The sequence below is a fragment of the Ursus arctos genome, unplaced genomic scaffold (assembly GCF_023065955.2).
Source record: "Ursus arctos isolate Adak ecotype North America unplaced genomic scaffold, UrsArc2.0 scaffold_2, whole genome shotgun sequence".
Lineage (NCBI taxonomy): Eukaryota > Metazoa > Chordata > Mammalia > Carnivora > Ursidae > Ursus > Ursus arctos.
The window spans coordinates 93,935,908-93,950,710 of NW_026622874.1; the positions used below are offsets into that span (position 1 = coordinate 93,935,908).

Here is a 14,803-nt window from a genome sequence, read left to right on the forward strand (position 1 = left end):
AGGAAAATAGCAGCAGTAAGATGATTTTACCAAGAACAGTGTGACTGCATATGCTTAACTTAAAGTAATCTTAACATTTCAGGATACAAAAATATGAAGGATTGACTCTTCAATCAATATGGGGCTGTACTTAACTTATGTATAATAAACTGCACGCATTTAAACTGTACAGTTTGATGAATTTTGAAAACTGTATCCACCACAATGGAGATACAGCATAATTCCATCCCCCTAACAGCATCTTCTTGTCCTTTGTAGTCAATCCCTTTTTCCATTGCTGGTGCTAGGAAATTGATATGTTTCCCGACACTATGAGATACAGTTTATCTTTGAGCAGTGGAAGGGTTAGGGGTGCCCAGCCTCCATGCAGTCTAAAATCAGGGTATAATTTCTGACTCCCCCCCAAAACTTAACTACTAATAGCCTACTCTTGACTGGAAATCTCACTGATAACATAACAGTCAACACATATTTTGTACGTTGTATGTACTATGTACTGTATTCTTACAGTAAAGTAAGCTAGGGAAAAATTGTCAAGAAAATCTTTAGGGGGTGCCTTGGTAGCTCAGTTAAGCGTCCAACTCTTGATGTCGGCTCGGGTCATGATCTCAGGGTCATGGGATCGAGCCCCGCATCAGGCTCCATTCTCCACATGGAGTCTGCTTGAGATTTTCTCCCTCTCCCTCGCCCCTCCCCTCCCCTCTTTCATGCACCCTCTCTCTCTAAAATAAATAAGTATATATTTTTAAAAATCATTAGGAAAATACATTTACAGTACTGTACAATACTGTACAAAAAAATACAACCCACATTTAAGTGGACCCATGCAGTTTGAACCCATGCTGTTCAAGAGTCAACTGTAGTTTGTGCTATCTTAGAATTATATATATGTACAGTCCTAAAATATGAATTTTTATGCCTGGCTTCTTTGACTAAGCATGAAGAATTTGGAGATTACATGTATCCATAATTCATTCATTTTTATTATATTTATTTTTTTAGAGAGAGAGTGTGCGAGCAGGGGGAAGGGGCAGAGGCAGAGAGAGAGATTTTTTTTTTAAGATTTTATTTATTTATTTGAGAGAGAGCTCAAGCAGGGGAGCAGCAGAGGGAGAGGGAGAAGTAGGCTCCCCGATGAGCAGGGAACCCAACACGGGTCCTGGGATCATGACCTGAGCTGAGTGCAGATGTTTAACTGACCAAGCCACGCAGGCGCCCCGAGAGAGAGAGAAACTTAAGTAGGCTTGATCTCATGACGCTGAGATCATGACCTGAGCTGAAATCAAGAGTCACTGAGCGACTGAGCCACCCAGGCGCCCCCATTTTTATTTATTTATTTTTTAAAGTAATCTCTATGCCCAAAATGGGGCATGAACTCATGACCCTAAGATCAAGAGTCACATGCTCTATGAACTGAGCCAGTCAGGCTCCCCAGTTCATTCACTTCTAAATGCTAAGTACTATTCCATTATATGGAATACGATAATTTGTGTATTGATTCACCTGTTGATTGACATTTGCCTTGTTTCCTGCATTCAGATATTATGAATAAAGCTGCTATGAACATTTGCATACAAGTTGTTGTATTCTCATATATTCCTTTTATCTTGGGTAAATTCTTGTGAGTGGCCTGGCTACATCATATAGAGGGGACTTCTCACCTTTAAAAGAGTATTTGATTCGGTAAAATATACATAACATAAAATGTATCATCTTCACAGTTTTTAAGAGTACAGTTCAGTGGAGTGGATTGCATTCACAGTGTTGGGCAACCATCACCGCTTCTAGTTACAAAACTTTTTCATGACCCATAACATTGTTACAATAAAGCTAACTTTTATAACTGCCCATGTATTTACTTTTATTGAGATCTTTATTTCTCCATAGGGCTTCAAGTCTAATACCTTTTCATTTCAGCTTATAGGACTCCTTTGAGCATTTCTTGCAGAGCAAGGGTAATAAACTCTCCTTTTGCTTATTTCAACAAGGGTGCCAAGGCCATTCAATAGGGAAAGGACAGCCTTTTGTAACTTTGATTTGTAACTCTGTACTTTCTTTTCTACACGATTTAAGAGAGTAATGCATTTATTTATTTAAAGTAGGCTCCACGGCCAATGTGGGGCTTGAACTCACAACCCTGACAATAAGAGTCAAAGGCTTTACCAACTGAGCCAGCCAGGTGCCCTGAGAGTAATGCATTTAAAAGAATTTTTAGTTTGTGTATCTGAGCACACAATGTATAAAGATGTAATTTTTGTGACATCGACAATCAAAAGGGTGGGAAGAGAGCTATAAAAGAGCAGAGTTTTCATATGTCATTGAAGTTGAGCAGATATAAATTCAAATTGGAATGTTATAACTTAAGGATGTTAAATGCAGTCCTCATGGCAACCACAAAGAAGATAGCTATCGAATATACACAAAAGGAAATGAGAAAGGAATTTAAACATTTCACTCTAAAAATCAACAGAACACAAAAGAAGACTGTAATGCAGGAAATGAGGGACAAAAAGCTATAAGGCGTATAGGAAACAGTGCAATGACAGAAGCAAGCCCCTCCTTATCAGTAAGTACTTCATTTTTTTTTTAAGTAAGCGCTACACCCAACATGGGGCTCAAACTTACAATTCCAAGGTCAAGAGTCCCACGCTCCTTTCCCACGGTGCCAGCCAGCCATCCTGCCATTGGCATATTTGTTTCAGGTGAGAGGGTGAATCCAATCCTTGTGACTTCACCTTGGCCAGAAGCATAGGTCAGGATCTTTACTTTTCTTCTGAGATGGAAAGTTATAAGACAGTTTTGAGCAGAAGAGTAAAATGAGTCACTAGTTACAGAATTCTTCCAGTTGCTGTATTAAGAATAGTCTGAAAAGGGGCGCCCCGGGGGGGCTCTGTCGGTTGCACGTCCTACTCTTGATTTTGGCTTAGGTCATAATCTCAGGGTCGTGAAATCGAGCCCCACGTTGGTCTCCATGCTGGGCATGGAGTCTGCTTAAGCTTCTCTCTTTCTCTCTCTCTCCCTGTCCCTCCGCCCCTCCCCTGCTTCCACTCTCCCTCTTTCTTAAAAAAAAAAAAAAAAAAAAATAGTTTGAAGAGAGTTCAGGACAGGATCAGGAGACAAATTATGGGGGCACCTGGGTGGCTCAGTCGTTAAGCGTCTGCCTTCGGCTCAGGGCATGATCCCAGCATTCTGGGATCGAGCCCCACATCAGGCTCCTCCGCTGGGAGCCTGCTTCTTCCTCTCCCACTCCTTCTGCCTGTGTTCCCTCTCTCACTGGCTGTCTCTCTCTCTGTCAAATAAATAAATAAAATCTTAAAAAAAAAAAAAGGAGACAAATTATGAGTCTATTGCAGGAAGTGAGGTTGGCTTGGACCAATGTGGTGGTAGTCGTGGTGGTCAGAGAGTGATAGGATCTTGGGAAATTGGAATTGACTGGGTTGTCCGAGGGATCAGTGAGATATTCGAGAAGTAAAGGATACTTCCAAGGTTTTGGCCTGAGTAACTGGAAGAATGGTGTTTCATTAATTGAAGTGGGAAGGAGCTACAGGAGAATCTGATGAGAGGGTGGGACGTGTCCTTCTTGAGATGCCTTTTCCTCCTCCAAGTGAGGATGTCACAGTAGGCAGCTGGTTACACAGACTGGGGAGGCGGTGAGTGGGCTGAGCTGGAGATACAAACTTGAGAGTCATAACCATATCAAAAGTGTTTAAAGACCTGAGATTCCACAAGGTCATCTAAGGAGCAAGCGAAGAGACCCGAGACAGCCCCGAGCTACAGCATTACCCAAAAGGTTGGGGGGAAGGAGGGACCAGCAGCAGATTGAGGAGAAGCAGCCGGAAAAGCAGGCAGGGCAGCAGAAATGTCGCAAAGAGGACACAGTGAATGGTTATGTCAAGTGCTGACAGGTCAAGCCATTCACAACTGAAAAATGGCAATGTGGAGGTCACTTGTGACCTTGGAGGGAACAGTTTTAGTGGAATAGTGGGGATTAATTGGAGTGGCCTTGAGAGAGAGAATGAAAGGAGAGAAATCGGAGATGGGTTGTGCACACAACTCACTCGCCCTGATGTCAGTTGTTCTTTCAAACCGATCACGTGTGTATTTTGACACCGTAAACGGTTCAAAACACTGAAAATCTTCATATGGAAGTTTTTACAGCAGATTAGAAAATGGTTTCCAGGTTGTCAAGTTCGAGTTTTATGCGCTCATCGTTTTTGGCAACAAAATCGAGCCAATCCTCATTATTCATCAATTTCGTGTTTGTGAATTCACCTACCCACTGAAATTGATAGGTCAACCCAAAACCAGTACAGTGCTTTCCCCGGTCATTCTCCGACGTGCGCAGAGTGGCAAAAAGCTTACGTTGCCTGATGCACTCCCCAGCTGAGGTAGAACAAGGTCCCACTCCTGTTTCTCCTCTCACACTGTAGCCAATGTGTATTAGAACATATAAACTTCAAGATAGTAATTACCTCTAGGGAGGAAAGAGAACGGTGCCTTCAATTGTGTCTACAGTATTTCTTAAAACTATGAAGTAAATAGGGCATGCTAGGTAAAATCTGAGCAATGGGTAAATGGTTTCTATCCTAGTCTCCTTTTGGAATACTTAAACATGTAAGTGTTTAACCGAAATGAAATAACAGTATTTTACTATTCAACTGTTTGCTGGAGTGCCACCACCATCTGATGGATAGCTCGTGATCAGCTGGCGATTTCACCGACCCTGCCAAAAGATCGCCTTTACAGCACCCAACAAATAACTCGATGTCTTTAAAGCACTGTCCCCGGTCACTCGAGTTGCAACCCCATCGCTTTCAAGCCACAAACTGCAGGCCTGCAAAGATCATACTGAGCAGCTGCATGAAAGGAGGTCCACGTCTGGGGGCGGTGTGTCGGGCCGCGAGGAGCCACGTGCCAGCCGCTCATCAAAGGCTCGGGACGGAGAAGCGCCCGGCCTCCCGCGGACCCCGGCCAAGCGTGCAAACACATCCAGCGTGCAGCTCCACTGGATTCGACTGCACCGGAAACGGCAACTCCCACTGGGGGCGCTGCGGACACACGAGTGGAGGCTGCCTTCCAGGAAGCCAAAAAAAAAAAAAGGGGGGGGGAGAAAGAGAAAAAGGAGGGATAGTGGAGAGCCTGCCCCGGCCGCCGCCCCCACGCCGCGCCCCCGCCTCTTCGCCGCCCGGGCCGCCGCCCTCGCGCCCGGCCGCTCCTCGGCGGCCCAGCCCTCGGACCCCGCGGCCGCCCGGCGCTGCCCGCCGGCGGGGACCTCAGGTGCGTACCCCGCCCCCGCCGCGGCCGCCATTAGGAGCGGGCGCTTCTCTTGGAACTTTCTCCGCCCGCGGGGCTGGCGACGGGGAGACCTGGGGAGGGAGGCCGGCCGTGCAGGCGCATGGCGGGAGGCACCTCCGTCGCCGCCCGGAGGCCCCCGAGCCCCGTTCCCCGCGGGCCGGGCCCCGGAGTGGGGGTGGGGCGGGGAAGCCCCGCCGCGGGGACAACGGTCGCGCGCACGGACGCGCAGCCCTGTCCTCTCTGATTGGCTGGGCGGGGACAGTGGGGGCGGGCGTCTGCAGGCTCTGGGCTCTCTGGGCCCCGTGCGCGTGAGGTCACGCTCCGCCTGGCGTACGTGGGGCTCTCCCGCTGCGTGCGGACGTGCTTGATTGGGTAGGTGGGGGGGCGGGGCCGCGGCTGTTGCCTGGTAACTACTCCGGCTACACAGAGGAGGCGTCGGGCTCCGCCCCCCACGTCGCGCGTGGCAGGTGGGCGCCAGGAGTGGGTGTTTGGAGTGGGTCAGGGCAGCCGGGCGGGCTCCGGCCACCCGTTTGTTAGCAGAAGACCAATCCGGAGGCCGGAAGAAGAGCCTCTGGTCGGGGGGCTACGGTTCCTAATGGTTATGGCTTAGAGTTAAAGCGGCGAAGGGCATTCTCAACCCGTCAGACCCAAGCTTTGCTGTGTTAGTAACAGCTTTACTGAGATAGTCTGTAGAATGCACCCTAATAGTGTGTGAGCCATGGGTTTTTGGTTTACTGGCAGAGCTGTGCAGTCCCACTGTCGACTCGCAGAACATTTCCCACCCCAGCCCCCTGCAACCGCTGATTAATCCTTTCTGCCTAGACGGTTCTGCCTGTTATGGATGTTTCCCGTAGATGGGGTCATTCTAAGGGGTCTTTGTGTCCGGCTTCTTTCCTTCCCTTTTATGGCTGAATAGTAATCCGTTGTATGGATATACCACTTTTTCCACCACCAATTGATGAATATTTGGGGTGTTTCCACTTTTTGGCTATAATGAGTAATGCTAGTATGAACATTCATGTACATTTTTTTGTTTGTTTTTGTTTTTGTTTTTTATGGGTGGGGGGGATCCCAAGCAGGCTCCAAGCCCAGTACCGGCCCACACGGGGCTGAATCACATAACCCCGAGATCATAACCTGAGCTGAAATGTAAAGTCCCAAGCTTAACCTACTGAGCCACGGAGGCGCCCCCACATACATGTTTTTGTGTGGACCTGCATTCAACTCTCTTGGGTATATAAGGAGTGGAATCACGGGGCCCAACTTTGCTTTTCAAGGGGAAATTTTTCCCTATGTTTTAGCATCCTGCTGAAATGGTTGGTGTGACTGGCTCACGGGGCCATCAGTACCCCCAGAATTGGTACCAGGCTGCAGTGGTGATTAGGGCTGGGTCTCAGTTCTGCCTGCCCACTGGTTAGCCCCTGGAGTCGGCTGCCCTGAGCTCTGGGTCTGCCTCGACATTCAGCCTGGACTTTTCCTTCCTCATTCTCAGGCTGCCCAACTTGGAAATAATGCTCACGTTGTCTTATTCCTCTCAGTTACTGAGTCTGTTTCCAAATGCCCTGGGCCATTTCAAGGGTGTTCTGGCTCTCCTCTAGCCTTTATTACCTGTTATTCTGTGTCTATGGCAGGTCTCACTTGAGAGCTCTGGCGGGGGGGTTTTACTCACCTTTGTTTACTTGGTGCCCTTCCTGGGAATAGTGTATGTTTCCACATAGCAGGTGCCTGAAACATAGTTTTACATTTTTATGAGTTTGGGGCACCTGGGTGGCTCAGTTGGTTAAGCATCTGCCTTCATGGGCGCCTGGGTGGCTCAGATGGTTAGGCGTCTGCCTTGGGCTCAGGTCATGATCCCGGGGTCCTGGGATCGAGCCCCGTGTCAGGCTCCCTGCTCAGTGGGGAGCCTGCTTCTCCCTCTCCGTCTGCTGTTCCCCCTGCTTGTGCTCTCTCGCACTCTCTGTCAAATAAATAAATAAATAAATAAAATCTTTAAAAAAAAAAAAAAAGCATCTGCCTTCAGCTCAGGTCATGGTCCCAGAGGCCTGGGATCAAGCCCTGCATTGGGCTCCCTGCTTGGTGGGGAGTCCCTTACTCCCCCTCCCCCTGCTTCTGTTCTCTCTTTCTCTCATGCACACTCTGTCTCTCTAATAAATAAAGTCTTGAAAAATAAATTTTTATGAATTTATTTTGACTAAAGTTCTAGAATATTTGTTAATTATTTAAATTTAATTTTTAAAAATTTTATGATCTTGAAAATACACATTATTTCTAGTTCTCTTCCATACTTCTTGGTAGTTCCAGAATAGAATACCTTGTTGTCTTGAAATTTGTTGTTGCTCTTCTTTTAATTTTTTCCCGGTTTTGGGGTGCCTAGTGGCTCAGTCAGTTAAGCAGCAGACTCTTGATTTTGGCTCGGGTCATGATCTCAGGGTTCTGGGATCAAGTCCCACATAGGGCTCCGTGCTCGGCGGGGAGTCTGCTTGAGGATTCTCTCTCCCTCTCCCTCTGCGTCTCCCTTTAGCTTGCCCACCCTTGTGCGCTCTCTCTCTAAAATAAAAAAATCTTAAAAAAATTTTTCACATTTTTTTCTGGCTTTATTGAGATGTAATTGACATATAACATTGAGATATTTTAGGTATACAAGATAGTGATTTAATGTATGTATGTATCGCGAGATAATCACAACTAGTTTAGTCAACATCACCTCACATGGTTACAAACTTTCGTGTTCTTGTGATGAGAACTTTGAAGATTCAGTCTCTTAACAACTTTTAAACATATAGTACAGTATTGTTAACTATAACCGCCATGCTATGCGTTATATCCCCAGGACTGACTGATTTATTGATTATTAAGATTTTTTTTTAAATTTTAAGTAATCTCTACACCCAACATGGGGCTCGAGCTCACAACCCCAAGATCAGGAGTCACTTGCTCTGCCGACTGGGCCAGGCAGGCGCTCCCATGTTTCATTATTTTTGATGTTCCATTAATGCACAGAGTGTTCGAAGTCACAGAATAGAAAAGACAACGCTCTTGCCTCCATTGGTTAAGTAAAGGATGCAAGAAAGCAATAATTATGCAACACTTGCTTTTTTGTCATTGCTGGTAGCACAGTTGAGACCAACTGCTAATATCTTTTTTAGTTCCACCTAGCTTCATTTTGCCTATTATTTATTCTCTGCAGTAAACCAGAGTTTTGACATCACAGTCCCCTTAGGGATTGCTGTGCTGTAATTAGCAGAAACAATACCTGTACCACTGGTGCTAACAGATGTCGATCAAGCAACGTACTTTTGTATGTCAGAGGAAGGCATTGTTATAACATCTCTCTGCAAAGAATTGTGCAAAAATAATAGATATAATGGTGCTCGCTTCAAAGCACATATACTGAAGTTGGAACAATACAGAGAAGATTAGCATGGCCCCTTTGCAAGGAAGACACCCAGAATAATAGGGACAGAGGTGTGGTACCATACGTGCATTTAACTTTTGCGAATTTAACCACACTTGAACTGTAAACATGAAATGAGAAAAAGCATGATTTAAATATCGTAGGGAGTGCTTGGGTGGCTCAGTCGGTTGGGTGTCTGACCTTGACTTAACGTCGTGGTCTCAGGGTCCTGGGATCGATCCCCACATTGGGCTCTCTGCTGTGCCAGAAGCCTGCTTCTCCCTCTCCCACTCCCTCGCCTGTGTTCCCTCACTCACTGTCTCTCTCTGTCAAATAAATAAATAAAATCTTTTTAAAAATTTGAAAAATAATATTAAATAAATAAAAATGTGTGTTTTTCAGGGCACCTGGCTGGCTCAGTCGGCAGAGCATCGGGTGTAGAGGTTACTTAAAAATAAAATCTTCAAGCAAAAATGTGTGCTTTTCATACATCATGGCCCCTAAACTCCTCCACAGGGTGATCAGTGGAAGAAACAGCCATCCGTGTCTACACTGTAGGGAAAACTGACCAGCAGGACTTGGTGAGGGGTCACAAGTAGAGATGTGGTCACAGGGAATCCAGTATTCAGTCCATCAACATGCAAGTCATCAAGCAGTGGCATTTCGTGTTCCAGTAGCTGCTTGCTGACCAGCCTAGTAGGTGATAAGATTTTAGAGAGACAGAAAAGCATTACAGTTCTGGCTGGAAAACATGAACTCCAAAGATATAGCTACTGGTGGCAAAACTCTTCTTTTTGAAGATTTTATTTATTTATGTATGTATCTATCTATCTGAGAGAGAGAGAAAGAGCACGACTGGGGGCAGGAGCAGAGGGAGAGGGACAAGCGGACTCTGCACTGAGCATGGAGCCCGACGCGGGGCTCCATCCCATGACCCTGAGATTGTGACCTGAGCCAAAATCAAGAGCCAGAGGCTTAACTGACTGAGTATTGATGGAAAAATTCCAAAAAGGGAACCAGGCCCTCCACCAAAGAAGGATGGCCTTCTCATAAACAGCTCAGATCCACTCCGGGGGGGTTGACACATTTTAAAGCCACTTATGTGAAAAAATGTGCCGTGTTGGCAAAGTTGCATCTAGCGATAAAGAGGAAAATCATTTCCCTAAATAATTAAAGAAATCGTAGAAGAAAATGGTCTCTCTGGGACAGATATTTATGTCTTCATAAGATGATTTGACCATGCGTGAATTTGGCTTTGGGCGTACCGACTTCCATTGCAAGATGGGACTCTGTTGTGTAAGAAGGGTTTTTTGGTTTGTTTTGTTTTTTAAAACAGTATTTGAAGTAGTTTACCCTGAAAGATACTGGTCAAGAATATCAGTTTCTTAGTCACAGTTTCCTTTTTTTCTTAAGTGGGCTCCACGCTCAACATGGGGCTTGAACTCATGACCCTGAGATCAAGAGTCGCATGGTCTTCCGGCGGAGCCAGGGGGAGCCCCTCTTAGTCACAGTTTTAAATAGCAGTAACATATTAAAGGGTTTTGATTGCTAATTTATTTTTAGAACGGTGCAAATTTACCCACATTAGTCCTTTTTAAAAACAAATATTTGCTTTATCTTAGAGAAAAATGAACACGTGTTCAATATATTTAAAGGCTCATTTTTAAATCTTTGTGAGGTTTTGGGACGCCTGGGTGGCACAGTTGTTAAGCGTCTGCCTTTGGCTCAGGGCGTGATCCCGGCGTTTTGGGATCGAGCCCCACATCAGGCTTCTCTGCTGGGAGCCTGCTTCTTCCTCTCCCACTCCCCCTGCTTGTGTTCCCTCTCTCGCTGGCTGTCTCTCTATGTCAAATAAATAAATAAAATCTTAAAAAAAAAAAAGTCTTTGTGAGGTTTCTATAACTTCCAACGGGAAAATAATTTTACTGTTGCAACCAAGTAATGCCGTTGATTTCTAAAAATGTAGACAGGGCTCTGGAGTGAAAGCTCCGGTTTCGCCAATAGACTTATTTTGCATAAAATAAAAATCATTTCAAGTTGTGCCCTTTTCGTGAAAGAATTTAATCTGAATTCTTAGTGGTGCATTCTAGAGACTGATTTCCCCAAAAAAGAATTCCGTAACCCAAAGGATGGACCATACAATTTTTGAAAATTGAAATGTACAAATAATTGACACAGGGTATGGTCAATTTCTAAAATTATTGTTAAAAATTTGAAACAATCTTGAACTTACCAAAAAGTTGTGAGTACGGTACAAAGAACTTTTATTTTTTCTGAACCATTTGAGAGAAGTTACCAACTTGTGGCCCCATTATTCCTGAATACTAAACAGTGTATATTTCCTATCAACAAAAATATTCTACATAACAACAGTATTACAATCAAAATAAAGTTAACTCAGGGACGCCTGGGTGGCTCAGTCGGTTAAGCAGCTGCCATCGGCTCAGGTCATGATCCCAGGGCCCTGGGATGGAGCCCCACATCAGGCTTCCTGCTCAGCAGGGAGCCTGCTTCTCTCTCTCCCTCTGCCAGCTGCTCCCCCTGCTTGTGTTCTCTCTTTCTCTCTCTCTGTCAAATAAATAACAATCTTTTTTAAAAAGTGAACTTTCCATAAATTATACCTCGATTTAAAAAATTTGGGGGTGCCTAGGTGGCTCAGTCGGTTGAGTGGCTGGCTCTTGATCTCAACCGCAGTCATGATCTCAGGGTCCTGGGATCAAGCCCCACGGTGGGCTCCAAGGCAAGTCTGCTTTGAGGATTCTCTACCCCTCTCCCTCTGCCCCTCCCCCTGCTCGTGTGCTTTCTCTAAAATAAATAAATAAATCTTTTAAAAATTTTTTAAATGACACAAACAGTATTTCAAAGAAAAGAAATGTAATCCCAGTGAGAATCTAGTTTATAGCAGTTATAAAGAATTTTTTTTTGAGAGAGGGCATGAGCAGGGGTGGGGCAGTGCGGTGAGGGGCAGAGGGAGAGGGAGAGAGAGAATCTTTTTTTTTTTTTTAAACTTTTTTTTTTTTTTAAGGTTTTATTTATTTATTTGACAGAGACAGCCAGCGAGAGAGGGAACACAAGCAGGGGGAGTGGGAGAGGAAGAAGCAGCCTCCCAGCAGAGGAGCCCGATGTGGGACTCGATCCCGGAACGCCGGGATCACGCCCTGAGCCAAAGGCAGACGCTTTTAACGACTGCGCTACCCAGGCGCCCCGGGAGAGAGAGAATCTTAAGCAGGCTCCACACCCAGCGCAGAGCCCAACCCACAGCTCAATCCCACGACCCTGAGTTCATGACCTGAGCCAAAATCGAGAGTTGGACACTCAACTGATTAGGCCACCCAGGCGCCCAGCTAAAGAATTTTTTAATAAACACTTAACCTCGAAGGAGACAGCGAATAATCATCTTGACCATTTTACTTCTTGCTGAATAACATCTGCAGACGTGAACAGTGTTTGAGTGCAGGGATGCGTGCCCCCCTTCGCTTTTCGGTCTGCTTCATCACGAGACCTCTGAACTTGGAGGCTATTTTAAGGACATACAAGGCCATGGCCTAGTAATTTTTTTTTTCCATTTTACAAACTACCCATATGTAAGTCATTTATAATGACAGACTTCTCCTTGTTCTCAAATATGGGTGTCATAACAAGAGTCAAAGTTTTTATTTTAAGATAATTATTTGAAAGCTTCAAATTGGGGATTCCTGGGTGGCTCAGTCAGTTGAGCACCCAACCCTTGATCTCAGCTCAGGTTTTGATCTCGGGGTCATGGGTTCAGGCCCCGTGTTGGGCTCCACACTGGGCATGGAGCCTACTTAAAAAAAATAATAATGATGAAATAAAAAGAAAAGGTTCAAATTGAAGTGTGTGTGTTTCCTTACTTGTTCATGGCCAGGTCATGCCTGGTATGAAGTCCCATTCTCCCCTCATGTTCTATTTCATAATAGAGAGACTGATTTATAAAAAAAATTTTCCACGCCCAGCATGGAGCCCAAAGTAGGGCTTGAACTCATGACCCTGAGGTCAAGATCTGAGCTGAGATCAAGAGTCGGTCACTTAACCAACTGAGCCACCCAGCTGCCCCAGATTTATAAAAATTTTTAACTGAAGCAATTTGATCTCCCTCTCCCCCTGCCTGCCACTCCCCCTGCTTGTGCTCTCTCAAATAAATAAATAAATAAAATCTTTAAAAGAGAGAGATGTTTGTGAATATTTCTGAATAACCTTATACAACCACCGTAATTCACTCCCTTAGATCTATCTTTGGCTTCCTTCCGTGTACCTATTCATGTTATCTGTTAATTTTTTTTTTAAGATTTTATTTATTTATTCGACAGAGATAGAGACAGCCAGCGAGAGAGGGAACACAAGCAGGGGGAGTGGGAGAGGAAGAAGCAGGATCATAGCGGAAGAGCCTGATGTGGGGCTCGATCCCATAACGCCAGGATCACGCCCTGAGCCGAAGGCAGGCGCTTAACCGCTGTGCCACCCAGGCGCCCCTGTTAATTTATTTTTTGCTTACAAATATAGTTAAGCCAGCCACTTAGGGGCCATAACATAGCTGGCAGTATTTCTTTCAAATGCTCTATTTCAAAAAACCCTTTTTATGGTGTTGGAGAAATTTTTTCAAAGACTTTTTTTTTTTAAGATTTTATTTTATTTATTCGACAGAGATAGAGACAGCCAGCGAGAGAGGGAACACAAGCAGGGGAAGTGGGAGAGGAAGAAGCAGGCTCATAGCGGAGGAGCCTGATATGGGGCTCGATCCCATAACGCCGGGATCACGCCCTGAGCCGAAGGCAGATGCTTAACCGCTGTGCCACCCAGGCGCCCCCAAAGACATTTTGGGGTGCTACATTGATTTAGAGCTCGGAGGGATTTCAAGTGAGATTTTATGCTGGAGAAATCCTAGCGGGAAAGGGAAGCTGGGATCATCTCTTCCCACCTTGAGTGTACAAACCCACTTCTCTCTTTTGTGGATGGGAGTTGAAATGTGGTGTCGGGCACTCCTGTGCTGGAGTCTGACAGGACATCATCAGGAAGTGGTTAACGTGCTTTTCCAGCAAAGTACCTGAATTTATTTTGCGAGAACACCATGTCCAGGTTTAGTGGAAAACACCCTTGATGATAATTAGCATTACTAGCCAGAGATCTTGGGCAAAACACTTTATATCTTTTTAAAAATTATTTATTTGAAGGTTTTATTTACTTATTTGACAGAGAGAGAGGGAACACAAGCAAGGGAGTGGGAGAGGGAGAAGCAGGCTCCAAGCTGAGCAGGGAGCCCAGTGCAGGGCTCGATCCCAGGACCCCGGGACCATGACCTGAGCTGAAGGCAGACGCTTCACCGACTGAGCCACCCAGGCACCCCAAACTAGTTTATGTCTTTAGTTAGTTTCTTCACCGGTAAAGGGAGGTTGGAACTAGGTCCTCAGTGAGGACCCTTGCGGCTCTACACGCGTGCTTACAGGACACGGTGGATTTCCACCACTCACTTTCTTGTTACTTCTCTTGGACAGGGATCATGGCCCAAGTGGCAGCGTCTGCCCTGCCCGTGGAAAACGAGGAGTCCTCGGAGAGCAGGATGGTGGTGACGTTCCTCGTGTCTGCTCTGGAGTCCATGGTGAGGCGATCGGTGGTTCTATAAAATGTCCCCTAGTTGGACCACTGTCAAAATAGCAGAGCTGGGCCACACTTCACTGTCCCTGTCTGTGTAACTGTAGCCTTCTTCATAGAGATCACGGGCTCGACAGGGCATCTTGAAAAGCACTTCTTACACTATGGATGTAATTATATCAACGTGAGCTTTCCAGATCTGAAAATTTAACGAGGGTGCCTCTGTTCCCTTGTTTGAGAATGTTTTTGCTCTCAATTCAGAGGTAAGCTGATAGTCCACTTATACGCCTCTCGTTAGCTCCAATGTGTAAAATGGACCTTGCGGGTGCAAACTGGGTGAGAAATGTATGTAAGCTCAAGGGATCTGATCACAAGATACTTACTGATTAGAAAGGGAAAATCAGCACCTTTATAAAAGTGGACAAGCCTGAGAGACATCCCCTTCATCAAGCGATCAGAGTGGACATCAGCAGTAATGGGACAGACCGGCGTCGCGTGCCTCCCGAC

The 14,803-nt window shown here is 45.6% G+C and overlaps 2 protein-coding genes and 1 non-coding gene across 4 annotated transcripts in view; 2 read left to right on the forward strand and 1 right to left on the reverse strand.

The window, feature by feature from the left end:
- Positions 1–4,749, reverse strand: part of RCC1L (RCC1 like) — a 35,456-nt gene extending 30,707 nt beyond the window's left edge. The window contains exon 1 of the mRNA XM_048224657.2: positions 2,626–4,749. Within this exon, the coding sequence (XP_048080614.1) occupies positions 2,626–2,691 (66 nt within the window). The 5' untranslated portion in view covers positions 2,692–4,749. The remainder of the gene's footprint in view (positions 1–2,625) is intronic.
- Positions 4,750–5,160: 411 nt separating this feature from the next.
- LOC113267771 (general transcription factor II-I repeat domain-containing protein 2) overlaps positions 5,161–14,803 on the forward strand; it is a 44,082-nt gene continuing 34,439 nt past the window's right edge. Inside the window, exons 1-2 of one of the 2 annotated variants that reach the window (XM_057314771.1) lie at positions 5,161–5,277; positions 14,200–14,303. In XM_057314771.1, coding sequence (XP_057170754.1) covers positions 14,205–14,303 — 99 coding nt within the window. In that variant the 5' untranslated portion in view covers positions 5,161–5,277; positions 14,200–14,204. The remainder of the gene's footprint in view (positions 5,278–14,199; positions 14,304–14,803) is intronic. The other variant, XM_026515947.4, reaches the window with a different exon arrangement.
- LOC113268016 (U6 spliceosomal RNA) lies at positions 8,663–8,769 on the forward strand. Its single transcript, XR_003320994.3, has one exon. It is a non-coding gene; the product is annotated as a U6 spliceosomal RNA (small nuclear RNA).